We start from the raw sequence: 25,452 nt of genomic DNA, 5'->3' as shown, positions 1-25,452 counted from the left end.
TTTCTTACAACATTATAATTATGAAGGTATCTAATTCATAATTAAAAACATTATATTATATGAATGCACCAACGTTTATATTTCACCTAACTTACAAGTTACAATTTATTTCAAATATTTGCTACACTACCAATCTCTTTACGAAATTGGCGCGCTAATCAAGTAAGCTGATAACAAGACTGGGTAATGGGTATCGCTTTCATCAAAACCTATTTTCACTCCAATATACTTCAGTGGGCTACAAATGAAGGCTTCGCGAGAGGCTCCAATCCGAATAGCTCAATTCCCTAATCCTGATTAAAAGTTGTTTGTACTACCTACTGCTCGGTACAAATTGTTAGCAACAACAGTGTTGGAGACTAATTGTAATTTATCGAATTTTCGATGCTGGCTGTAGATTTATTGTAAACAAAATTTGATCTACGTAGGCATAGGTATAAACAGTCACTAGAAGTTCTTGTTTTGATTGCAATGCACTGTATATACGAGTGTGCCTGGCTTTACGGTACCATCCAATGGAAGCCATTGGCTTTTGCCCTGATTATCTATGCTAGCACATAGCAACTTTTTTATCCCGGAATTCCCACGGAAAACCTTTAAGGCCAAGCGAAGCTCGCAGGAAAAGCTAGTAATTGTATAATTGCTATAGAACCGCTGGGTGCCTAGTTGCCTACCAGGAACACACACATATCACGGAGATAACTCGTTGATTTACATACGAGCGAGAGAACTTCGTGCGAGTACAGTTACACGCGGCGCCATCTGTCGGCGACTTGCGGAACTCTTGCAGAACTGTACGCAATGACAGTGTGCTGTCTTCTTGTAATTTAATACTTGACTTGTATTTGTATGTAATTTATTGTAATTTTCGCAACTACCATGTAGCTTAATTAACCTGCTATTCCTAGTATTGGCTATAATGCTATCCATGGATCCATCGAAGATTTGTTTTGCGAAGCTCAGTCCATTCGGCCACAGACAGACCCAGTTCAATTTATAACTTATAACACAATTTTTTATGTAGGTTAGGTAATAATAATAAATTATCTAGTCTTCACAAGTCCAGCTGAATATGTTTTTGCTTGATAAATTGTGAGCGGTCTCCGAATACTGTTCGTAAATGTAGCTTTATCTTCGGGCGCACAAACTATTTCACTGCCACTATAAATAATGCTACACTGAATTCTGTCTGTCCTGTCCACGACTTCAGACTTCCAGCATCTAGTAACTGTCTCTTGTGCCTAGTGCTTAACTAAACTAATAGCAACTTTGTGCTGGCTTTTAAGTTGTTGCAATTTAGTGTTGGAGCTTGGTTATGATTATTACTTATGAGTAAAACTCAAAATATTGTTATAAGACTTCTAAAATGGTTTTATGTTTAGGTATAACACATCACATCGTGAATGATTTGTGTTGTGTTGTACCTATAATATGTATTTAAAATTTTCATTTCATTATCGAGAAACATCTAGAAACATAAGTGAAAAACAAGCTTATTTTTGCCTTAAAAGGTTTACCCGTGGTAATTCTGGGATAAAAGTAGCCTCTTTGTTAACTTAGAAGGTCAGCTTACTACTTTTGCCTAAAATATTAATTCAAAGTAGGATTATTATCATTTCGCAATAAGGGGTAAGTATCTAACTATTAACGTGTACCTACCTAGCCAGAATAAATATAGTAATGCGACTAAAACACTCCTTCCAGCAACAATTTAATCTGCCCCAAGCTGAGGTAATCCTAAAAAGTAAAAACACTTTTACAGGTTTGCTGTAAAACTTTTATGGAACATTCATTTTATATGCTCGTTTTTACAGTGCGTGTGTCTGACTCCCATGTTTATTAAAAATTATAGTATTTATAGTAATGTTTAATTAATAGCTGAGTACTAAGTTTAGTACCGACTGAAGTGAATGAACTGATCGGAAATTCTTTTAGCATTAATTCCACCGGATTCTTCACTATTGTTCAATGTGCAATTCAAGTATAAATTTTCAAATAAGTTTAGTGATATCGGTTTATTGCACTAACTTAACGGGAGCATAGAGTATATTATAAACGCAGGTACCTTCTATATATGTGGTATGTGTGTACTTTTGACATACAATATATTCACTTTTCATCTATAGCTGTAGATAGAGCGAGGCATGTAAGCTTATACGCTATCGCGATCTGAGGTGGAACGGAAGAGATAAATCATTGATGTCCTGACCCTTATACCGCAGTCCATGCTTCAAAGTCTATTTTAATATACTGTACGACAGAGATATGAAACAACGGTGAAAAAAGAGATCATACTTCGATATTACACACGCCAAAGAGAATAACTATCCAATATCCAAGAGAGAGAATCCTTAGCTCGGTACTAAATTATTCATCAGCTATTTTTACCACCCAAGGGCTTAAGTTGCTGGATAAAGTTGCCTCAATAACGGTTTCAAAGTAGCGTACTCAAGTTTTAGACAGAAGTATAAGTAGACGCATTAATAAATATTATTACGGCACCTTAGGCTATGGCCACTGTAAAGTTGTCGTAATGATCGCAGGATCGCTGGCTACTTAACTACCGTTCTAACAATATTCTTGCCTTCTAACAATTTCCTTACTCTGGTCGGCACTTAAATGCCATAAACTTAGCTCAAGGGCGCTAGAGGCCAGCATTTCACGTTCCATGGTTGTGTTTAGTGGGAGGAATGAAAACTTGCATCCTTAGGTTTGTTTAAATCAAATCAAACTCTTTATTCGTGTACACAGGTAAATGGAGATCTTATACAATTGGTAGTAGGTACATTCCATGTACTGCTTATTAAGCATACGAACATTAAGGGTCTGTTCCACAATGTCTGGTTAGTGGCTACCTGACGGATAAAATACATGCTGTCACTTTCTGTTATTATTTTTTAGACAGTGACAGCATGTATTTTATCCGACAGGTAGCGACTAACCAGACATTGTGGAACAGGGGCTTAGTGATATAGCACACTAGTTAATACACATGCAAACTAATAGTAACAGGCAAATGTACAAAAGAAGGTATCCAATTAACAATATTATCAATCAATAATTAAATTTAAATTAAATAGGTATTAAATAATAGCTAAGGTGAGTAAATAAATAGATTGTAAGTAATTAGAAAAAGTCAATGTCATAAAGTAAATAATTTGTAACCGAGTAGTCCATTGTCAATCTCATTCGTTACCTATATTGTAGTATCTCCAAAAAATTCTGTTATCGTATAATAGCATTTATCAGTCAATAATTTAAATAATTTTCTTTTAAATAATTTTAGGTCTAAATCTCTAATACTGTTCGGTATTTTGTTATAGATAAGTGGTGACATGCAGAAAACACTTTTATTCATTAAAGCAGTCTTTGAGCTTTGGATACATATCCTATTCCTATGGATCGAACGGATTCTACTGGAGTGATGTACATCTGCTGCTTTGATGAAGAGATTAGGATTTGTTTTTACAAATACCGCGACTTTGTAGATATAAAGACTTGTTAGAGTTAATATTTCATTTTTTTTAAAGTACGGCTTACAGCTGTCTGTCGTTTTAAGACCACACATTGATCTGATAATTCTTTTTTGCGCTTTAAATATTGTATCTTTTTTAGTGCAGTTGCCCCAAAAAATTATCCCATAACGAAGTGTGGATGCCACATATGCATGATAGGCTATTATAAGTGTATCCATATTAACAATACCTCTCAGTCTGAAAAGCATATATGAGTGTTTACTGAGCTTTGAACAAAGATCATTCGCATGATCTTTGTTCAAAGCTCCACCAATTACGGAACCATTTATGCCACCAATTACGGAAGCTACAGATGTAGATACCGATACAAAGTAACTGTTCTGTTTCAATATTCCTAATTTCGATTTACTTACACACAGTATTCGATCCTTCCTAAAGTTATACCTGTCTAAGATGCCAATCTGATTCGATAAAATAAAAACTAATTTTATTCCACAGATGGACAACCCAACCGACAGCAGAATCCGCAGGCGGCGCAGAAGGTGAGTGCCACCATGAGGGGCTGCTGGCGCGTGCTGGCGGCCTGGCTGCTGCTGGGCGCGGCGCGGGGCTACCTGGTGCTGGTGCCCGACTCGGCCCCCGCCGGCCACGCCGTGCTCGACGCCGCCGTCTACAAGCTCGGCTCTGAAAGGACCTACTCCATCGACGTGCACCGCACCGCCAACTTCGTGCACCACATCCTGCGAGTGAACAGGACATCCGGCCTCGTCACGCTGAGGAAGCGCCTGCGCTGCGACGGCGTCGTCTACCCTAACCTCTTCACGTTCTACGTAGACTCCACGTCGGACAGAATCAGAGATATTGACTACTACAGTCTCCCGATCAGGGTACTGGTGACGGGCGAGGACTGCAGTCGGCGACATGCGGATCTTTATGATATAGACTTTGATAGAGTCTACGATCAGAGCGACTCGGCCCTGCAGTATGAAGACGAGCCCACGATCAGGGATAAAAGAGAAGCCCCCTATCAGGAGAGTGTAGACTGGAGGTTGCTGGAAGAGGATGAGTTGATGTCTAGTCACAGCGTGCTGTCCACGGCCTATCCGTGGTCTAACGCTCACTTCGAGGAGTTCCCGGTAGACAAATACAGGAACAGACACAAAAGATCTCACGCGCTACTACCGTTCGACATGGCCATAGAAGTGAAAATCACTGAAGCGAAGCAATGGATCTCAGAAACGTACGCAAGCTTCTCAATACCAACCACGGACCGGTGGCAGGGGATCTGTCTGAAGAAATCCCAGTTCATCAATTCCTTAACGGCGTTCTTGCCGCGGACAGTGCAAAAGACGTGTAAAGTGCAGTTTCTGGACGTAAGCGACCCTCGATTCATGATCGAGAACAGCCAAGGAGACCTAGTCGCGAGTGATGACGTGTGTATTCAGGAGCCGATGTGGAAAGTTTCCATTCTCTTCGCGTTCAACTGCGAGAGTCCGTTCATCATCGACTCGGACCACCGGCTGAAGATCGTGTACCACCACCAGGAGCTGAACGACACGGACCTGGCGCGGCGGGTCAAGCGGGAGCTGCGGAACCAGTCGCCGTACTTCGAGCAGGCGCTGTACGTGGCCGCGGTCGCCGAGGAGCAGGACCCGGGCGTCGTGGTCACCACTGTGCGGGCCAGGTGAGGATTTTTTTCTCTTTTTTATGCGCTATGGCAATCTATAGCAGTGGGCTGTGGCTGTAATAAGCAATCTCTTGCTCTACTTTGTATCTACTTGGATCGTTGTAGTAGGCCAGGTTAGTGACGTCATCGTTTAACATATTCATAGTCTTAACCGCCATCATCATCATCCATTAACGGTTTTAATGACGCTCTTAATCAGTTTATCACTTTGTAAGTTCTATTAATATGGCGGTTGTATTTAGCGCTTTATTTTATGCTTCAAAAGCGTTATTTATATCAGTCTAATGAAAATGTAATGGCGTAGTTTTACATGAATAGTAGTCTCCATTACCTGAAAAAATAGCTCGGCGGCGTTTTCGCCTTCGCTCCGACAAAGTTGCGCCGCCACCGCAACCAATATAAATTGCCCCGCAGCGGGCGCGAAACCATTCTCTAGGCAGATTCCTACCTTAAAATAAGTGCTCATTCAATAGTTGGTAAACTAGGCCAAACTCCCTCGGGATATAGATATATTTCCGGGAAGAAGAATTGCTTTCACAATCGAACTGAAAATGCCGATACGGTTTGGTTAAACCGCTGAGAAGTTATATCCAGACTAGCTTTTTAATTGATCCGGTGTGCCATGGCGCGAAGGTAACGAAAAACTTGTTTTGTTTAACGATCGCGACATTGACGTTATGAGCCATTGCACTCTGTCAGATAATTAACACATACATACACAGCGTGTAATATTTACTAGAATACAAGGCGACTAACTACTGTTGCAGCATCAAATGAAAACTAAAAAATAAACTCAATTATTTAGATAGTTAAAACTATTCGACACATCTAGTTAACGGCTAGTCCTTATAAAAATTGACGTTAAAACTTTGCACATATAGTGTCGCCCTCTATGTGAATAAGTATGATGGAGATTCCGTCAAACGATGCGATACGTTTTTTATCGCAAATGATACTGTGATGTGTGCGCAGAACAATAGTCGGGGAAATTGGTGCAGGAATTTATGATGGGAATATTGCTTTCTTTTCGCACGTCTATTGATAGCATATTTTAATAGAAATAACTGTTTGGTAATAAACTTTAATAGAGGAAAAGGGCAAAGGTCAATAATCGGTGAACGTGACTTCCTACAATTGAAGATATAGAAAAACCAGCGCTTATTGTGAGTCACCTCTGTGCTTCCTTTGAAGTTACAGTGCCGATGTGTTGCAATTTTAACCCCATTTTTGACCACATTTGATACGTAGCACAGATCCAACCAATTATCACCATCTCTACCACACAACTTCAACCACATTTCTCCCCCACAGAGACCCAGAAAACAGTCCAGTCTCCTACTCCATGTCAAGTCTCCTGGACTCCCGCTCTGCCGGCATGTTCGCCGTAGACTCCCGGACTGGTGTCGTCACTACGCAGGCCAGGCTGGATAGAGAGAGGCTGGATGTGCACTACTTCAGGGTGGTGGCGCAAGATGACACGTTCCCGCCTCGCACTGGGACTACCACGCTTCAGGTGAGGGAGTTATTATAGGAATTAATGAATCATCAAATATGTATAAATTTACTGTGTTTCGTGAATATATTTTTTATGTTGTAAATAAGCTGGATGATGAAAGTACAAGACTTCTGTGTACTGGCTCAAGATGTTAATTACAACGCTTGGTGAGTGTCAAGATTTTGTCAGTACTGTGTAAGTGTACTCATAATTGCCCACCAAAAAGTCTCGCAAACAGAGCCACTGAGCCATACAGGCGGTAGGCACTAATAGGTTACCTACTATTAAATACTACAGAAAAAACTTCTCTGTAAGGCCAAAATTAATGGCATAGTAGGTAAGTACCTTAATTCCTATTAAATCTACCATCTGGATACACAAATTACACCCAATTCCTGTCAACTCTTCCAGATAAACGTCCTAGACTGCAACGACCACTCGCCGGTGTTCGAGATGCAGCAGTACGAGGCGTCGGTACGCGAGGGAGCCAGCCCCGGCACCACCGTGCTCACGCTGAAGGCCACTGACCAGGATATTGGCAAGAATAATGAGGTTGGTGCTGTTGAGATTGTCTATATTCTAGACCCTTAAGGACCAAGTGTGAATCAGTGTACATAAAATATAGATAAAAGCAATCGAACACCAGCGCTACTACAGACGATACGACTACTCCCTGAATAACTTGCACTTTTGGACCTCATCCAACGCCATATCTGCTGTGATCATCACTTTCGTCTTGTGCCACATTGTTACTGAATTGCATAGCTGCTCTTACCAACGTCATTGTCTTCGCCGCACTTGCGTTCCAAAATGGCTCAAAATAACTGGCCAGGATAGAACAACAACAATATACATACTATGTAGAATAGATGCAGATTAGAGGAGTTATTATTGCGCTATATAAATAGTCAGAGTACCAAAAACACACAAACATTCCCATTTCATTCCATCACTTTTCACACTTCCAGGTGGACTACTCCATCGAGTCCGTGACCTCAGAGACCCTGAACCCCGACGACGACAACGAGTCTCTAGACAGCTCCAACGAGCAAGTCCTCGGGGAATCCCAGGAGGTCTTCAGGGTCGACGGGAGAAGTGGCGCGCTGCTTACTAGAGCTGCTCTGGATAGGGAGAAGGTGGCCCGGTATACTGTGGTGGTGAAGGCTACGGATCAGGCGAATCCGCTGTCGGATAGGCTGTCTAGCACGTGAGTTTTTTTTTTTCTTTTGGTGTTTTGGTTTGTAAGAACGAGAGCTTGCTTTTGTTTTGTCACTGTAGACCACGTTTTTGAAGTCGACAGTGACTGACAGTGTTACGAAATGGATAAATCATACCATATTATCATCCTAAACCATCACTGCTGGACTGACTTCTCCAAAAATTCGCCACTACAAGGTAGCCGGTTAGGGTTAGATGAAGAATTTAGAGACTGTGTCCTCTGCGGCAGATTCGTCACAGTCTAATGGCTTCTTCGTCCAACCGCTATCCGGCTACCTGTCTAAGTTCATCGGCTCAGCAGATTATAATCAGCATCCAGTTGTATTTACATGATTATTACAGCACTCGTTTTATGTTCTTAAACTTAGCATTAAATTACTGCTGCTATATTTAGTATTGTTTTCAAAACATAATCTCATCTATTCCTCACCTCCCAGTGCGACAGTCCACGTGAACATCCTGGACGACAACGACAACTACCCGCAGTTCAGCGAGCGCACCTACACGGTCGCCGTCGACGAGGACGTCACGGTCAGCGACAACCCCGTCATCGCAAGGATCAAGTATGTCACATTTTGCATCTGGCGTTTCAAAAATTTCTTCAGTGATTTGGTTTGTAAAGTGTTTTCTAGAATTTCGTATGCAGTGCGTGTTAGTTTTTGCCAAAGTTGATTTAATCCTTGTCATCATCAGACAAAACATAACTTACTTTGCTAATATTTAGTCCTTGCTCACAGTAGCAACATGATACAAGGGTAAGAGCCTTCAATCCCACCGATATCCTTCATTTTATTACATCCACGAAGTATTAATTCGCCATATTCATTAATAATTGGTATATTTCATTTATTTTCGTTTATATTTGAAAATAATTGAATTTTTGAATATTATATTAAGTACAGTATGCAATAATTCTATTTTGTCCCTCACAGATTCGTGATATTTTGGTATCTTTACATAACATACCTTTATGTCGATGTCGGTATTAAACTTTGAACCTCTTCCCTCCAGAGCCACGGACGCGGACGTAGGCTCGAACGCGGCGATACGGTACGCGATCATCGGAGGCAACACTCAAATGCAGTTCTCCATAGACAGCCTCAGCGGAGACGTGTCGCTGGTGAAGCCGCTCGACTACGAACAAGTCCGGAGCTACAGGCTCGTTGTTAGAGCTCAAGGTGAGATGATAATATATACTCTATGCATATAATATAATAATATACTCTTTCCCCCTTATTTATAGAAAAGTTATAAGTTAACAAATTGTTCTTTGACAGAGAGGGGCAAAACAGTTCAATAGCTAATACGTCCGATAACTTTTCTATAAATAATGGGGTTTATTTGCAGTATGATCACAATCAGTCTTTAAAAATCCACCTCTTGGTCATCCACAACCTTTGTAAGAGCGCCACAACACTCAGTCCTTCCATTTCTGGATCCAATCACGTCCGTTATTTATACCTATTACAATTTATTAACTACTAACCACAACTGTATCTCGTTGTAATAAACTCGATTGCATGAAAGCTCTCGGACGTCATTTTTTACAACCTACAGTAGGATAACTGCATGTATCTTGGACCTTCTTAGCCTACAAGCCATTAACGTTACATCAACGCACCTTTTCTTCCCAGACGGAGGCAGTCCCTCTCGATCTAACACAACGCAGCTGCTAGTTAACGTGAAGGACGTCAACGACAACGCGCCGCGCTTCTACACGTCACTGTTCCAGGAGTCCGTCAGCGAGAATGTGCCTGTGGGGTACAGCATTGTTAGGGTGAGTCGTGTTTTAGCCGGGATAAAAATAAATACAGACAAATTGAGTGAACCTCCTTTTTTCGAAGTCGGTAAATAATGGAGGGTGTACTTACTACCTTTTTTATTTTCACTTTTGTTTTTTACTGATGTCTTACTGGTAAAATCATTTTGGTCTTACCTCTATTACTTATTGTGAAGTACCTACTGTTTATTACTTCAATGATTACGTGTGACACAGAAAATACATATCTAACGCTCTAAAATTTCTTTCGCATCTGTCAAATAAATACATTGTAAAAGACGCCGTTTTTATCGGTAAATCGCTTGCTGGTCTGCGTATTTTTCTTTTACTCCAATCAAATGGTATCATCCCTTCCTGATTTCATAAGTGACTTTTTACCTCGACCTACATCTCTAATCCGTTCCTTACCCCAGGTGCAAGCCTACGACGCCGACGAAGGCGTCAACGCCGACATTACCTACACGCTACAAGACAAGGAGCACGACGACGCGGTGCCCGTCACCATCGACCCGCGCTCGGGCTGGGTGCACACCCGCGCGCCGCTGGACCGCGAGCGCACCAACAAGTATCTACTGCAGGTGCGTACCTACACACTGGTGCACGGTGCCCGTCACATCGACCCGCGCTCGGGCTGGGTGCACACCCGCGCGCCGCTGGACCGCGAGCGCACCAACAAGTATCTACTGCAGGTGCGTACCTACACACTGGTGCACGGTGCCCGTCACCATCGACCCGCGCTCGGGCTGGGTGCACACCCGCGCGCCGCTGGACCGCGAGCGCACCAACAAGTATCTACTGCAGGTGCGTACCTACACACTGGTGCACGGTGCCCGTCACCATCGACCTGCGCTCGGGCTGGGTGCACACCCGCGCGCCGCTGGACCGCGAGCGCACCAACAAGTATCTACTGCAGGTGCGTACCTACACACTGGTGCACGGTGCCCGTCACATCGACCCCCGCTCGGGCTGGGTACCGCTGGACAGCGGTGCACAAGGAGTACGAATCTAAGGCCTAGCCAGACGTGATACCGCTGTCGCGTGACACGTAGTCAGTACATATCAAAGACCGAACAGCGCTATTGTTGAAATCGTTCTCAATAGACCTTTAGGCTAGCATCGATGTGTAAGCTCGGACGCAGATGTTACAGAGCAAAACAGACAATCTGCTCTGTACTTTGCCGCAAGAAATATAAAAACAAAAAAAACCTCACTAACACCCCTATCCCCCCCAGGTGACAGCAACAGACGGCGGCACCCCACCCAAATCCGCCACCGCATCAGTCACAGTCGTGATCCAGGACGTGAACGACAATGACCCGTCGTTCCAGCCGCCGCAGTATGAAGTGGAGCTGGCGGAGGACGAGCCGCCCGGGACGCCGGTCGTGACGGTTACGGCTACTGACGCTGATGAGGATAATAGGTGCGATAATGAAACGCTAGCTAAGATATGGAAACTTAAGTACATTAATAGTTTTAAGACCATCAGTGTTACACCTAAATATTTGCAATAAATTAATAGCTGATCTATCATCAGTCAAATCAACACCGATAAGCGTGAAACTACACTACAAAAACACCTGCTACATCGTCACTAGAGGTGTTTTATGCATATACACAGTATTACCCCCTAAATAGGTAGGCATAGCAACTATAATGCTGAATGGTGAATCACTTTCATTCCTGTAAATTAATAAATATGTAGGATGTTTCAGAAAGGGTAGGTATCGTAAGCACAAAGTGGAACTAAAAAGACATCTAACTTTGGAAAGAGTTCTTTACAGTTATGACACTTATATGACTAATTCCAATTCCACCATTCTCTCAACAGATTGCACTACGAAATCACGGGCGGCAACACACGGGGTCGATTCTCAATCACATCTCAAAATGGCCGCGGTTTAATAACCGTCGCCCAACCGCTAGACTTCAAGCAGGAACGAAGATACGTTCTGACGGTGACCGCCACGGACTCTGGAGGCAGAAGTGATACCGCCATGGTGCATATTAATATTACTGATGCGAATAATTACGCGCCTGTGTTTGAGAACGCGCCGTATACTGCGTCGGTAAGTCATGTTTTGTAATTAAGATTATTACTTTTATTAAAGCCATCTTTAGGATAGATGAAGAAAGAGTTGATCTACGGCACAGGTCTTTATTTCGGTTGTTTTCTATATCATGTAGCAGTAGACCTTCAATATAACGTCCGTAAATAAAGAAACAATATGAAAATGGCTAACGCACTCATGCTGCATGTCTTCCAATAATCCTTCTTACTCCCACTTATGTAACGGAAGTTGTACCTGCATATTTTATATCTAGAGGTGCACGATTGTTGGCTCATGAATATAAGTACATACTTAATTACACTCAGCATCTCTACCTTTATATACACATTGCCTAATTCCACCCCCCTTCACAGGTATTCGAGGACGCGCCAGTCGGCACCACAGTCCTAGTAGTGTCAGCGACAGACAGCGACGTGGGCATCAACGCACAGATCACATACAGCCTCAGCTCGGAGATATCCAACGAAGCCGTCACTCACAAGGACCACGAGTTTCTGATCAACCCGCACACGGGGGCTGTCACTACGAATAAACTGCTGGATAGGGAGACTATGAGCGGTGAGTTGTGAGGTTTGGCGGTTGATGGCGGTAGTTTCATTCGTTCTCGGACATAATTTTTTTAGTAACGCGCATTTCCCTCAGAATAATTACGGGCCGCGTTCTGTGCCGCGCAAACCACAGATACAAAATAGTGACAGTTTCACGTTCCCGCCCGATCTATGAATGTCTATGGTTTTTTTTTCACTTACTTATTATTATTATGTCACATCGCATCGAATGTTTGCATGATGTTGTAAAAACTTTGCTGGGAACCTAAAACCTGTTTAAGTTATAAAAGATTGTGTGTAAATGTTATACCGTCTTTTATACTTAGTTATAGTAGTTAATAATATATATAGTCGTTAATAATAATAAGTTTAGGTAAATTTAACATTATTTTTAGAAGCTTATCCAATATAAAAGTACCTATCTTCGCAAAAAAAAAAATTGTTTGTGCCTGTGAATCATTAGGTAATCAATCTAGCTGATATAATACATAAGTACCTTTCTCGTCAAGACTGTCAGAAGGTAATCCCCAAGGATGAGCCAGTAATTTAATAGTACTGTGGCCTGCACAGAAACCTGACCCCCTCCCAGCATTGTCACTCTAAGAGGACTCAAGTTGTATGCAGCCACTGAACAATGGACTACATTTACTCCGTATTCTTTATAAGCCCTCGTCTGTCAACCGACCTTTATAAAACGACGGACATACTTAATGTATCGGCGCCTTCTAAAAGTCGGTTGGTCTGCCTGTATTTTAGTAAGCGATATTGCCTATGTGAACTAGATTTATCCTGCTAGAGCAGACTATAAGAAAGTGTAAAAAAAACCACAAGGATAGCATAAATAATAACGCTTACATCCCTCCCAGGCTACCTACTAACGGTGACGGCGCGCGACGGCGGCGCCCCCCCACTGTCGGACACGACGGACGTGGAGATCTCCGTGGTGGACGTGAATGACAACGCGCCGCAGTTCAAGCAGCAGCTGTACAGCGCCACTATTGTAGAAGATGCGTTAGTTGGTAAGTCTGTAGAAAGTTGATAATCCAAATGGTGACAAAATTAAGCGTTGCATATCGTGTAAAGTAGGGTCGCTATTTTATAGCTAATTATTTACCTAGTAACCATACCTGTGTGTCAATCTGATCAATAAGCATAATGCAATACACAGTAAGCGCGTAATGTAGCACAAACATTTCAGACATGTATCACGCACCCTGGTGCCATTTTTGTAAGGGTCTTTAATAATGATAATTAATTAATGACACTATTCTAATCTCAATTCAACAGGAACATCAGTGACTCAAGTCAGCGCCACCGATGCGGACGTTGGTTTAAACGGGCGAGTGCATTACGAACTAGACCCTAAGGACAGGGAGGAAGGTTCATTTGTGATCGACCCGGCGTCCGGCGTCATACGGACCAATAAGGCGCTGGATAGAGAGTCCGTCGCGTTTTATAATTTGAAGACTTTGGCGATAGATGGCGGTAGTCCGCCCATGAGCTCTTCGGTAAGTTGTTTTAATTGTAATATTTGATTGTTATATATTTCCTTTTTTATATTTACTATAAAGTAACTGTGCCAAGTGTATCTGTAGTGCGAGAAAAGGAAAAATAATGGGCATAATAAAACACCAAAATAAATGGGCAAGCACTATTAATTGGTATAAAAATTACCCAAACTTTTTAGACATATTATAATTACATTTCAATTTTACCCTCTGATCATCATTAATGAACGACTGCTACATGCAAATTTAGCAGGCTTGAATTTTGGTGATTATAACAGTTTACAATAACCCAACCCTTCACCCCACAGGTGATAGTCCATGTCAAAATCGAAGACATCAACGACTCCCCGCCACAGTTCTCGAGCGACTGCCTCACGTTCTACATCGCGGAGAACAGCCCAGTCGGCTCCACTGTGGGCGAGGTGTACGCAAGGGACCCTGATGAAGGCGGGAATGCTCAAGTGCACTACTCGATTAAAGGTAGGAATGAAGGATCAATTAATGATGAATGATTTTGATTTAATAGGTGTTATTTGTTTTTGTGTAATACAAGTGTGTGTGTCGTAAGCGTTTTGGTAGGAATGAAGGATGAATTAATGGTAAAGAGATTGAGTCTTGAAAGGCGTTAATTGTTTTGGTGTAATACAAGTGTGTCAAAAGCGTCACTTATGTATGCAGAGGTTTATACTTCTAGAAACATCAAGGATATCATTAGCGTGTTTTGCGGTGCTAGGTGCTTCTAGAAATCAGGTTTTCTTCACTGCAAGGCCACTTTGGTACATCTATTGTAATTTCTTCCATTAACTTATGTTTCCCAACGGTATCCTAACCCACTCAACCCCTTTTTCCCCCTTAGGAGGCGACGACGCAGCCAGCTTCACCCTAGAGACCCGACAAGGTTCCCCGCGCGCGCACCTCGTGACGGCGGCCGAGCTGGACTACGAGAGCAGCCGCAAGAAGTACGAGCTGGTGCTGCGCGCCGCCAGCCCGCCGCTGTGGAACGACGCCAGGATTGGTCAGTGCTGTAGCCAATCAGCGTTTAGTTTTGGACATTGTTTTTTACTATAGCCACAGCGCTTCTAGAAAGAATGAATGAATTCCATTTTACTATACGTCACGTCGCCGTGCCAGCTATATAGTGAAACCTGGGCGCCATTTAAGGTTCTTACCGCTGCATTAGTAGTGGTAGGAACCATAAATAATTGGATGCGAAAAGCTATAGATTGCATCCAGTTGCGTGCTTTGGGAAAGGTCTACGTCCAGCAATGGACTGATTTGATCGCTCGCTGTAAAAAAGCGCTAGGATTGGTTAGAGCCTTCATGATAGAACGCATAGTGGCTGTGCCTATAGTCCCGGGTTCGACCCCTGCCTGTCCCCCGGAGCCCCGGCGGCCCCCGCGCCTCGTGGCCGCGGCCGAGCTGGACTACGAGAGCAGCCGCAAGAAGTACGAGCTGGTGCTGCGCGCCGCCAGCCCGCCGCTGTGGAACGACGCAAGGATTGGTCAGTGTGCAGCGAATCAGCGTTTAGCGTTGTTGATTATTTGTTACTTGACTATTATTTATAGCCACAGCGCTTCTAGAGTGAGTTGATGAATTCCATTTACTATACGTTACGTCGCCGTGCCAGCTATATAGTGAAACCAGGGCGCCATTTAAGGTTCTTACCGCTGCATTACTAGTGGTAGGAACCTTAAATGATTGGATGCGGAAAGCTATAGATTGCATCCAGTAGCGTGCTTTGGGAAAGGCCTACGACGAGCAATGGACTGATTTGATCGCTCGCTGTTAAAAAGCGCTAGAATTGGTAAGAATCTTTATGATAGAGCGCAGTGGCTATGTCAATAGTCCCGGGTTCGACCCCCGCCTGTCCCCCGGAGCCCCGGCGGCCCCCGCGCCTCGTGACGGCGGCCGAGCTGGACTACGAGAGCAGCCGCAAGAAGTACGAGCTGGTGCTGCGCGCCGCCAGCCCGCCGCTGTGGAACGACGCCAGGATTGGTCAGTGGTGTAGCCAATCAGCGTTCAGTATTGGACATTGTTTGTTACTTATAGATAGCTGCAGCGCTTCTAGCGTGAAATAATGAAATCCATTTATAACAATACCCGGAGGCACGCTGTCGTCATGTCGACGTCACGCTCCGCCAGCTATATTGTGGTGGAACCTAAGAGCTATCTAGACCCAGTTTCAGCTACTACAGCATTTTAGCTTTTTCCGCCGCTGTAGAAAGATGCTAGTAGGATTGCCAAGAGTTTTCATGATAGAACGCATAGTGGCTGTGTCTATAGTCCCGGGTTCGACCCCCGCCAGTCCCCCGGAGCCCCGGCGGCCCCCGCGCCTCGTGGCCGCGGCCGAGCTGGACTACGAGAGCAGCCGCAAGAAGTACGAGCTGGCGCTGCGCACCGCCAGCCCGCCGCTGTGGAACGACGCACGGATTGGTCAGTGCTGTAGCCAATCAGCGATCAGCGCAGCGTTGGACAATTACTGTTTTTTAGAGCTAAGCGCAGCTATTTTAACAGCTGCAACATTCTCGCTTTGATACTATTACCTAGTAAAACCCTTCACCAGAGCTCCTCTACTTTACTCTCACTCATTTTTGACTGCTCAAACCCTCTTACTAATACTAGGGGAGTCTGGAGTCTGACTTCTGCGTGTGGTTCAACACACTCCTAATAAATTTATTATTTTTATAATTAATAATTCTGAAATTTGTAATTGTAATGTATGAATTAATTTGATTTTATTTATTATATTTAATCAATGTTAATTTACCAATTAATTCAATTATTATATTTTCCCTTCCAACAGAGATCCTGGTGACGGATGTAAACGACAACGCTCCAGTGCTGAAGGACTTCCACATCATATTCAACAACTACAAGGACTGTTTTCCCGTGGGCCCATTCGGCAAGGTTCCTGCATTCGACGCCGATGTTACAGATAAGGTTTGTTCATTTTTTTCATACATTCTTGAGTTCCTTTTTATATTGACTTCGGACTGAGGGCTTTGGCCTAAAATGGCATAAAAATATTCCTCCTATTGTATCTCAATTGCTTTAAATCTAACAGGAACTGTTAGTACTTTGTGAAAGCGTATCAATGCAAACTTAAATTATAATCCCCTCGTAGCCAGATACAACAACGGCCAATCTCATTGAAAAGCCATCTACGCAGTATATTATATTTCCCAAGTATCTCTGTTGTGAACTCTCCTGGCCCAATATGTCCGTAAAACCAGTCTCTCCTCTCATCAACAAGGTTCATAATCTCCCATTTACCCCACAGCTCCAGTACCGTATCCTGTCGGGCAACAACGCTAACTTGGTCCTCCTCAACGAGACGTCCGGTGAACTGACCCTGTCTCCGCAACTCAACACCAACGTGCCCAAGATAGCTACCATGGAGGTTTCTGTTAATGGTAAATATATCATTTTAGTTATAGTTTACCTTAAATTATATTTTTGTATGTAGATAGAATAAAATTGAACTGACTTTAGAGAAATAAAGAAGAAAGCTAGCTACAAGCGCTGATAAGCACACTGCGACTGGATAAATATCCATAGAAAAATCGGAGTCGCCGTAGCTATCCCCATACCTACAGTTATTATAAATTCAACAAACTTGCTTCATGTTAGTTACTTCTTTTATTGGTAATTGGTAAGTATGTTTAGTTTATTAAATCCTATGGCTATTACCTTTATCCAACATAATTATTATAACTAAACCAACCTCTCATTTTCCACCACTAGATGGCGTGAACGAGGTAAAAGCCGTGATGCAGCTGTCAGTGCGTCTGATCACGGAGCAGATGCTGCTGAACTCCATCACGGTGCGGCTGAACGACATGAGCACGGAGCGGTTCCTGTCGCCGCTGCTCGGCTTCTTCATCGACGGATTAGCGGCGATTGTTCCGTGTCCCAAGGAGAATATCTATGTGTTTAGTGTTCAGGTGAGATTTTATTCTTAGCATGTCGGTGAATACTAGAGCTTGGTTTGTAATTGAGGTGAACGGTAGGTAAGGTAGATAAGATTAAAGCCAGTAAGATTAAAGTCGTCGAAAAATATAAGAGGCCCGTTTGGACAGCTATGAAATAGATGGAATGACAGCTAGTGTCAAATCAAAATAATTAAAAATCCAAACAATAAGGTGGAATTTCACCAAACGCTAAACATATTTAGTAGCCTGTCAAACGTTTGTCAGTTAGTACAAAATGTATTTAAAATTTGATTTAAACATAATTTTAAATACGTTTAGCGTTTGGTAAAAGTGACCCTAAGTAATTTTTGGTGCATCAAAAGTTCTTTTTTCCTTTCGAGCGTTAAATAATAAGCCAGATTATATGTCTTTTTATGTTTTTCATCAAGTAAATCAAGAGTAAATTGCAAATTTCTATAGCTATCCAAACGGGCAAAGGTAGGTATATTTCGACAACTGTAGTACCTAGTAGGCCGGACGCATATACAGTTTAGCAGTTGAGCTAATACGTCACTAGGGTAGTTGTAGGTCAGATATTCCTGCAGCTGTGATGCAGCTGTCAGTGCGTCTGATCACAGAGCAGATGCTGCTGAACTCCATCACGGTGCGGCTGAACGACATGAGCACGGAGCGGTTCCTGTCGCCGCTGCTCGGCTTCTTCATCGACGGGCTGGCGGCCATCGTGCCCTGTCCCAAGGAGAATATCTATGTGTTTAGTGTTCAGGTGAGGTTTTATTCGGGTTTGTTTCCCTGGTATGTCGGTTTCGAAGTTTAGTTGTTAAGTTGATAGTGAGATTAGCGTTAGGTATTCGCTGACTGTCCAGTGTGCGCCGGACGCATATAAAGTTGATGTTTCTGTTTAGATAGGTACTTAAGTACCTTTATATAACCTAACTATATTTGTGACCCACAGAAGATGGCGTTTAGAATTCGTAATCATTGAAATATTTATCTATAAAGAATTAGCTTTTGGACAACATTTTTCTGACTTTATGATTTACTTACTGCACAATTAAATTTCCCCATTTCCAGTCAATCCCATAATGAAAGTTGTTTACTATGTGCTATTTTGTGACAGTGCATTGATAAAATTCCACCCTACATAATATCCATAATATCCAATCCTTCCCCAGGACGACACCGACGTGCACGGCAGCATCCTGAACGTGTCGTTCTCGGCGCGCCGGCCGGAAGCGGAAGTGGGGGTGGGGGGGGACGCCTCCCCCTACTACTCCCCCCTGCATCTGCGGGAGAGGGTGTACTTGAACAGGGCTACGCTGGCCAGGCTGGCTACTGTGCAGGTTGGTTAAAGTACTTACTACGAAAATTAACAAAAACAAACAAGAAACAAGGATAATGAAAAGTACTTTTGGCAAATATGGTTTCAATTCCATGTGATAAATGCACTGGAATCCAGAAAGGCATAGCTAGAAAACCATAAATAAGAGCATTTATGACAGTTTGCAAGATGTAGGTAACTATACCTAGGATTACTTGACAACGGGTCTATGACCTCTAACAAACAGATAATCTGTCACTGGTATCTACCTAAAGATTCAGCAAATTCTTATTCCCCTACAACTGCAACTTAAACACATCTCCCTTCTCCTTTCCCAGGTGCTCCCGTTCGACGACAACGTGTGCGTTCACGAACCATGTCTCAACTACGAGGAGTGCCTCACAGTACTGAAGTTCGGCAACGCGAGCGGCTTCGTGCACAGCGACACGGTTCTATTCAGACCCATCTACCCGGTCACCACGTTCACTTGCCAGTGTCCACATGGGATTACTGGTGAGTTTTGTGTTTTGGACTGCTATCGATTATAGATTGGCAAGTTGCTTGGCGACCCTCCTTGCGGGGTGAAAGACGCGGAGGGGACGAGGTACCCAAGACGACAGCGGGTAGCGGGAGGGGGAGCGGTGAAGGGCAACGCGTGCACTGCATGTCATTGTTACGGCAGTCTCGGCCGCGCAGCCGAGGCGGCAACATGTCTTATATAGTCTGTCATAATTTGAGTGCGACCCACATGAGATCATTGATCCTGAGACCATTAGTCTTAGGATTGGTGTTGAGGCCTTTTTAATATTATTATTAGGTATCTATAATTCGTCAACAAAATAACGTTAAAAACAACAAATCGTATAATGTCTCAATATAGGGGCTTCTTGTAGAACAGCGTACCGGATCAGTCATGCTACGCGGCTAAAGGTTGGTACTGCGCAGTCAGATACGAAAAAGTAAACAACAAAGACGAAGAGTCCATAATGACAGTTCGTCAGTTGTCAGTTCTTGTAACTAGGTAAGCAACCAAAATTTATGTGATTTAATGAAAGTAATTAATGAGCAAAACACAGAGAAAAATTACAAAATTGATGAAATTTTGAAAGAAAATGGTCATATCGTGCTTCGCCTAACCCCATACCACCTGGAATTAAATACTATTGAACTTGTGTGGCGGTACGTGAAAGGCGAGCTCGCAAGAACGTCGATTGACTCTAACTTAGATAAAGAGATAAAAGACTTAAGAGTTGCTTTTCTCTAATTATTCGCCTGAAAAGTGGAGAAATTGTGACGACCATGTCATAAAAAATTAAGACGAATATTATAAATCTGATAGAGTATTTGACGATGTATTGGACAGGTATGTTATTGTTTATTTATAATTTAATGTAAATTAAACATAAAATATTATAGGTGTACACTGAACTAATATGACTGGCGTACTCTGGTACATTATACTTCAAAGTAGGTATAATGTTTTTTGGTTTTTGTCTTAGATTTATAATTGAAGTTAATGAAAACGATGATGAAGATGAGGATGACGACGACGATGAACAAGTTCAAACAGAGAGTGAACATGAAAGTGACATGGAAATTGATTTATAAAATAAAACACTTTTACATAAATAAATTCAAATTGGTAGATATTCTGAAGGTAAACATCCAAATTTTAATGCTGTCAAACTATAAATTTTAAGCTAAATATGACATTTACGCTTAGAGTATATATTTGTCTAGAGAAGAAATGGCCGTGTTCTGAATTCTCCTTCTCACTCAAATCATAGATGTTTCTACAAAATAAAAAAAACCTAATTATGGGGAATTTTATCTTACGATTATTATAAAAAATAATACTTGACATATCGTCGGTTGATAGGAAAAACACACAAAGGCAGATTTTTCTTACATAATACTTTATTTATATTTGTTTTAAATATAATTATTTATTGTACACAAACTGAGTGGATTGTATGATTGATTGATCCGAGCGAAACAACCCTCTTCAAAATGTGCCGAACACAATTTTTGTATGATTCTTTGGTTCCCAATTTGTAGGTCTGGTAGCGTTTATCCATTTTCTTAATGTTTTTTCTCCTGTCGGAAACCTATGAAGCAGAGATAAATGGGTGAGTATGAGCATTATGATTGTGGGCCAAATATGTGATGGAGGTTATTTTTAAAGGAAACACCTAAGTATTTTATAGCTATACAATAAACTTAATATGCATATACAGAAGAAATCACACATTTATTCAATTAGAATTCCCAGAATCTAAGTTATTCATCTTCTACCCATATCAATTATGGCCAGCAGCATCGAATTCTTATATTATAAACTTAGTTACAATTTCTAGTATTTTCTTTACATAATATTATATTGTTTCTGGGTAAAATAAATTTTCAATAACTGGCAACACCATGAGATTTGTTATTATATGGTACCTCGTAATTTTTACTTAAAATTGATACTAAAAGACCTTACAGTATTAAAATTGGTATCGTTTTATATTAAAATCAAGCCAACAGATAGTACTGTAGTGAATGTAAGCTTGTAAAACTTGATATTATCTACTTACATGTGAAAAGATATCTCATCCATAGTTCCATCGTGTTTTCGTTCACTATGCTCTGTACAACCGAACAAACTATACCCACCCATGTCTCACATTCGTTAAGTGGTGATAATATTCTAATAAACTTAATAAACATCCACAAACCACTAGCAAATTAACAATAAATAACTTTTAGAAATTCTTTGTTGTAACTGTCAGCCTTTGTTTGTCATAGTATTCATTGTTTGGCAAAGAGAACTGCCAAAACTGACGTAAACAGGCGCCAGAGCAAAAAGGACAAAAAAACCTGTACAGCTTAACGTTTCTCTCTTACGCTTTAATGTAGCTAAGCGTCTCTTTTTCGCAATGTCACAACTGTCACGATTATACCCCTGTGCATTTACGGGAACACTCATAGAATAAAATTTTACTTACGTCAGAAATAGTTACAAGCTATCGCGAGATTAATCCGGGCACACTTTTCTACGTGTGTAGCATGTCGTGCTACCTCGCCCCCGCCACTTCTTTCACCCCGCAAGGAGGGTCGCCAAGTAACTTGCCACATTATAACAATTCTGCTATTGGTGATTATGAATATTATGATAACATAGCTACGAGAAGGATAGTTTGATGTCACGTGATCGAGAGTTTTCTTAGCTTAGTTTGGATCGTATTAAAAGATTCAGAATACATAAGTTGTTAGTATACTAAGTGAAAAGCCAAATTTCTATTGCGCCAGTTATTTCCCGCGATTACCTATCCCGAAAAAATACCGACCGGTCGCCTTATATTAGGCCTAACAATGAAATTACATACCTACTTCGTTAAATTTACTGCAGCAATTCCGTCTACCCCACAGTAAAGTAGGTACATTACCTAACAGATGATTTATTTAGGTAGGTAAAGTAAATTACTACCTAAATAAATCATCACCTACTCATATATACCTTATATATTTTTTTATCCAGGCTCCCACGACCACTACATGTGCGACACAGAAGTGGACCTTTGCTACTCGTCACCCTGTGCTAATGGCGGCTCGTGCCTGCGCCGCGAGGGCGGGTACACCTGCGTCTGCGCAGCTGGGTTTACTGGTAATTTATACATACTTATAATATCCAGTACAAAATGTACAGCGAAAAGCGGGTGACTCACTTGCAAATCACCTCTGACTACCCCTTCGAACATTACAGTCGTGAGCATATACCTATATGTATATGTGTTATAATATCCATTGGTACGATACAACTGGATAGTTTGTTTGAGAGAACTGGCCACTCAATGAGCAGCATAACGCACACAACACTCTGTTCTCGACCTTAATATAACCGTTAAATGAGTGGCTAATACCGACATTTCTAAGGATGTTGATCTAGCGGGCTGGATGGTTTCCAAAGTCTACGTTAGCCTTTACGTGGAAGTAATTAGCATACTTTTATGGATATCTATTTAAAGCTATCCTCTTCTATCTTGTCTTATACCCTTATACTCCACATAACCCAGAAATTAACCCCACAGGAACAAACTGCGAAACAATCCTAACCAACGCGACCTGCAGCCTCAACGGCGAGGGCACCTACTGCCGCGGCGGCGCGCAGTGCGTGGCGCGTGCTGAGGGCGGCGTGCTCTGCCAGGGCTGCTCGCTGGAGCCGGAGTACACCACCCCGGCGTGCGAGCTGAAGGCACGGAGCTTCCCGCCGCACTCCGCGCTCACGTTCAACGGGCTTAAGATGCGCCATCGACTCAGCTTGAGGCTCAGGTTGGTGTTGTATAGCGTGGGACACCCTCTAGCTCCGCATATAAGTGTAGAACACCTTCTAGTTTCGCATATAGGTGTGGCACGCCCTCTAGCTATCTATGTAGGGCCTCGGGCGGGTGCTCTGCCAGGGCTGCTCGCTGGAGCCGGAGTACACCACCCCGGCCTGCGAGCTGAAGGCACGGAGCTTCCCGCCGCACTCCGCGCTCACGTTCAACGGCCTTAAGATGCGCCATCGGCTCAGCTTGAGGCTCAGGTTGGTAGTTGTAGCGTGGGACACCCTTTAGCTGCGCATATAGATCCTCGGGCGGCGTGATCTGCAAGGGCTGCTCACTCAAGATACGCCATCGGCTCAGCCTGTGTCTCAGGTTGGTAGAGTGTATCGTGGGACTCTCTAGCTCCGCATATAGGCGTATAACACCCTCTAAGTTTCGCATATAGGTGTGGCACGCCCTCTAACTATCTATGTAGGGCCTCGGGCGGGTGCTCTGCCAGGGCTGCTCGCTGGAGCCGGAGTACACCACCCCGGCGTGCGAGCTGAAGGCACGGAGCTTCCCGCCGCACTCCGCGTTGACATTCGGAGGTCTTAAGATGCGCCATCGGCTCAGCTTGAGTCTCAGGTTGGTAGTGTGTGGGACACCCTCATGCTCGTATGTGGAGCATAATAGTACCTACTTCATATCCTACATGGGAGCATGGTACGGTCAGGTGCAGAGAAACCTGACCTCCCTCATAATAACAATGCTTGTGAGAGGGGTCAGGTTTCTATATCCCTCTCAGGGAGTCTGTATTTAGGCACTGGTTAAAAAAAAACATGCGACTTGCTGATTAGGTCATTTCATTTCCAATTTTAAAGAAAAAATCAAAATGGCATTTCGGAGCCAGTCGCTCCATCTATACCTACTTTAGTTCAAGTGTTACTTACTCATATGCCTTACAATTCTGTAACTGTAGGACCTGACCCTCCTCTCATAGTAAAAATACTTCTGAGTGGGGTCAGGTATATCTGCCTCTTAACAATACTTTTGTATACCATTATCTATATTTATTTTTTTATATAACTCATAATTTAATTCATTCATTCATTCCTCCACCAGATTCGCCACCCAACAATCCTCGGGCCTCCTCCTATACAACGGTCGGTACAACGAGCGCCACGACTACATAGCCCTGGAGCTGATCAGCGGCGGCGCGGGGCGCGGGGGCGGGGCGGGGCTGCGGTTCTCATTCTCACTGGGAGGCGCGAGTACTAGTGTCACTGTGGAGGCGGACGTGGCTAGCGGGGAGTGGCATACTGTGCATATTGATTACTTTAATCGGGTAAGATATTATACAGTAACTAGAAGGGCAAGCTTGACAATGCTACGTCTACAAACCTACGTTCTGTTTCTAGCGAAAATTTAGGAAAGTATCTGTTACGTCGTGAAAGAAAATAACCTTCCGGAGGATCTCGTCTACATTCCTATTCCGACTAATCACTTTCACATTTTGACGTAAAAGTATGGCGTAGCTGGAAAGGAGATTTATATCCGCCTAGGTATATAGGTATGTTTTCCTAAATTTCTATCCTGGTTTCCGAGCGCCTAATCTCTGTCACCAAGTTTCGTGCTTCTATACTAAACCTAAACAAACAACTGACCAATAACACACGTTTGTATCCCCAGACGGCGACGATGTCATTGGACGACTGCGACAAGCGGCTCGCATTGGCCGGCGCGGCGCAGTTCGGGGTGAAGTACGCATGCGCGAACACCTCCACTAGAGAGCTGCCGAAACGATGTGATATACCGACGGAGACTTGCCATAGGTAATTAAAATTGCTAAAGAATGCTGCTTGACATCCTACATTACCTACATGGTCGTCGCCGCTAGACTAGCTCTCACAAGCTTGTGTGGCTTACCTAGCTAGTCATCCCATACGTATTTAACGCATAATGGCCCACCATAGAGGCTAAGGCGAAAAATGTGCCCGCCACGATATACGGAGACGCCACCATAACCATCATGCAAAGAGTATAGAGCTACATTTTATCAGGTGCTTTTGTTTGGTTTGAAACCTTTTGATAAAGATAAGATAAAAAGTCTTTATTCGGTGTTTTGTTATATAGCT

General features: G+C 42.8%; 1 protein-coding gene across 1 annotated transcript in view; it reads left to right on the top strand.

Moving 5' to 3' along the window:
• LOC105381823 (protocadherin-like wing polarity protein stan) overlaps window positions 1-25,452 on the top strand; it is a 166,135-nt gene that overhangs the window by 97,843 nt on the left and 42,840 nt on the right. Inside the window, exons 5-28 of the mRNA XM_048628886.1 lie at window positions 3,975-5,160; window positions 6,475-6,676; window positions 7,070-7,210; window positions 7,627-7,865; window positions 8,314-8,439; window positions 8,888-9,054; window positions 9,511-9,653; window positions 10,070-10,234; window positions 10,889-11,076; window positions 11,485-11,722; window positions 12,079-12,283; window positions 13,140-13,292; window positions 13,561-13,781; window positions 14,090-14,261; window positions 14,638-14,796; window positions 16,585-16,721; window positions 17,062-17,194; window positions 17,526-17,725; window positions 18,886-19,053; window positions 19,370-19,544; window positions 22,555-22,680; window positions 23,105-23,345; window positions 24,440-24,662; window positions 25,007-25,149. Coding sequence (XP_048484843.1) covers window positions 4,031-5,160; window positions 6,475-6,676; window positions 7,070-7,210; window positions 7,627-7,865; window positions 8,314-8,439; window positions 8,888-9,054; window positions 9,511-9,653; window positions 10,070-10,234; window positions 10,889-11,076; window positions 11,485-11,722; window positions 12,079-12,283; window positions 13,140-13,292; window positions 13,561-13,781; window positions 14,090-14,261; window positions 14,638-14,796; window positions 16,585-16,721; window positions 17,062-17,194; window positions 17,526-17,725; window positions 18,886-19,053; window positions 19,370-19,544; window positions 22,555-22,680; window positions 23,105-23,345; window positions 24,440-24,662; window positions 25,007-25,149 — 5,195 coding nt within the window. The 5' untranslated portion in view covers window positions 3,975-4,030. The remainder of the gene's footprint in view (window positions 1-3,974; window positions 5,161-6,474; window positions 6,677-7,069; window positions 7,211-7,626; window positions 7,866-8,313; window positions 8,440-8,887; window positions 9,055-9,510; window positions 9,654-10,069; window positions 10,235-10,888; window positions 11,077-11,484; window positions 11,723-12,078; window positions 12,284-13,139; window positions 13,293-13,560; window positions 13,782-14,089; window positions 14,262-14,637; window positions 14,797-16,584; window positions 16,722-17,061; window positions 17,195-17,525; window positions 17,726-18,885; window positions 19,054-19,369; window positions 19,545-22,554; window positions 22,681-23,104; window positions 23,346-24,439; window positions 24,663-25,006; window positions 25,150-25,452) is intronic.

This window comes from Plutella xylostella, chromosome 22 (assembly GCF_932276165.1).
Source record: "Plutella xylostella chromosome 22, ilPluXylo3.1, whole genome shotgun sequence".
NCBI lineage: Eukaryota > Metazoa > Arthropoda > Insecta > Lepidoptera > Plutellidae > Plutella > Plutella xylostella.
Note: the sequence above shows the minus strand (reverse complement) of the source record. Positions and strands in the feature narration are given on the sequence as shown.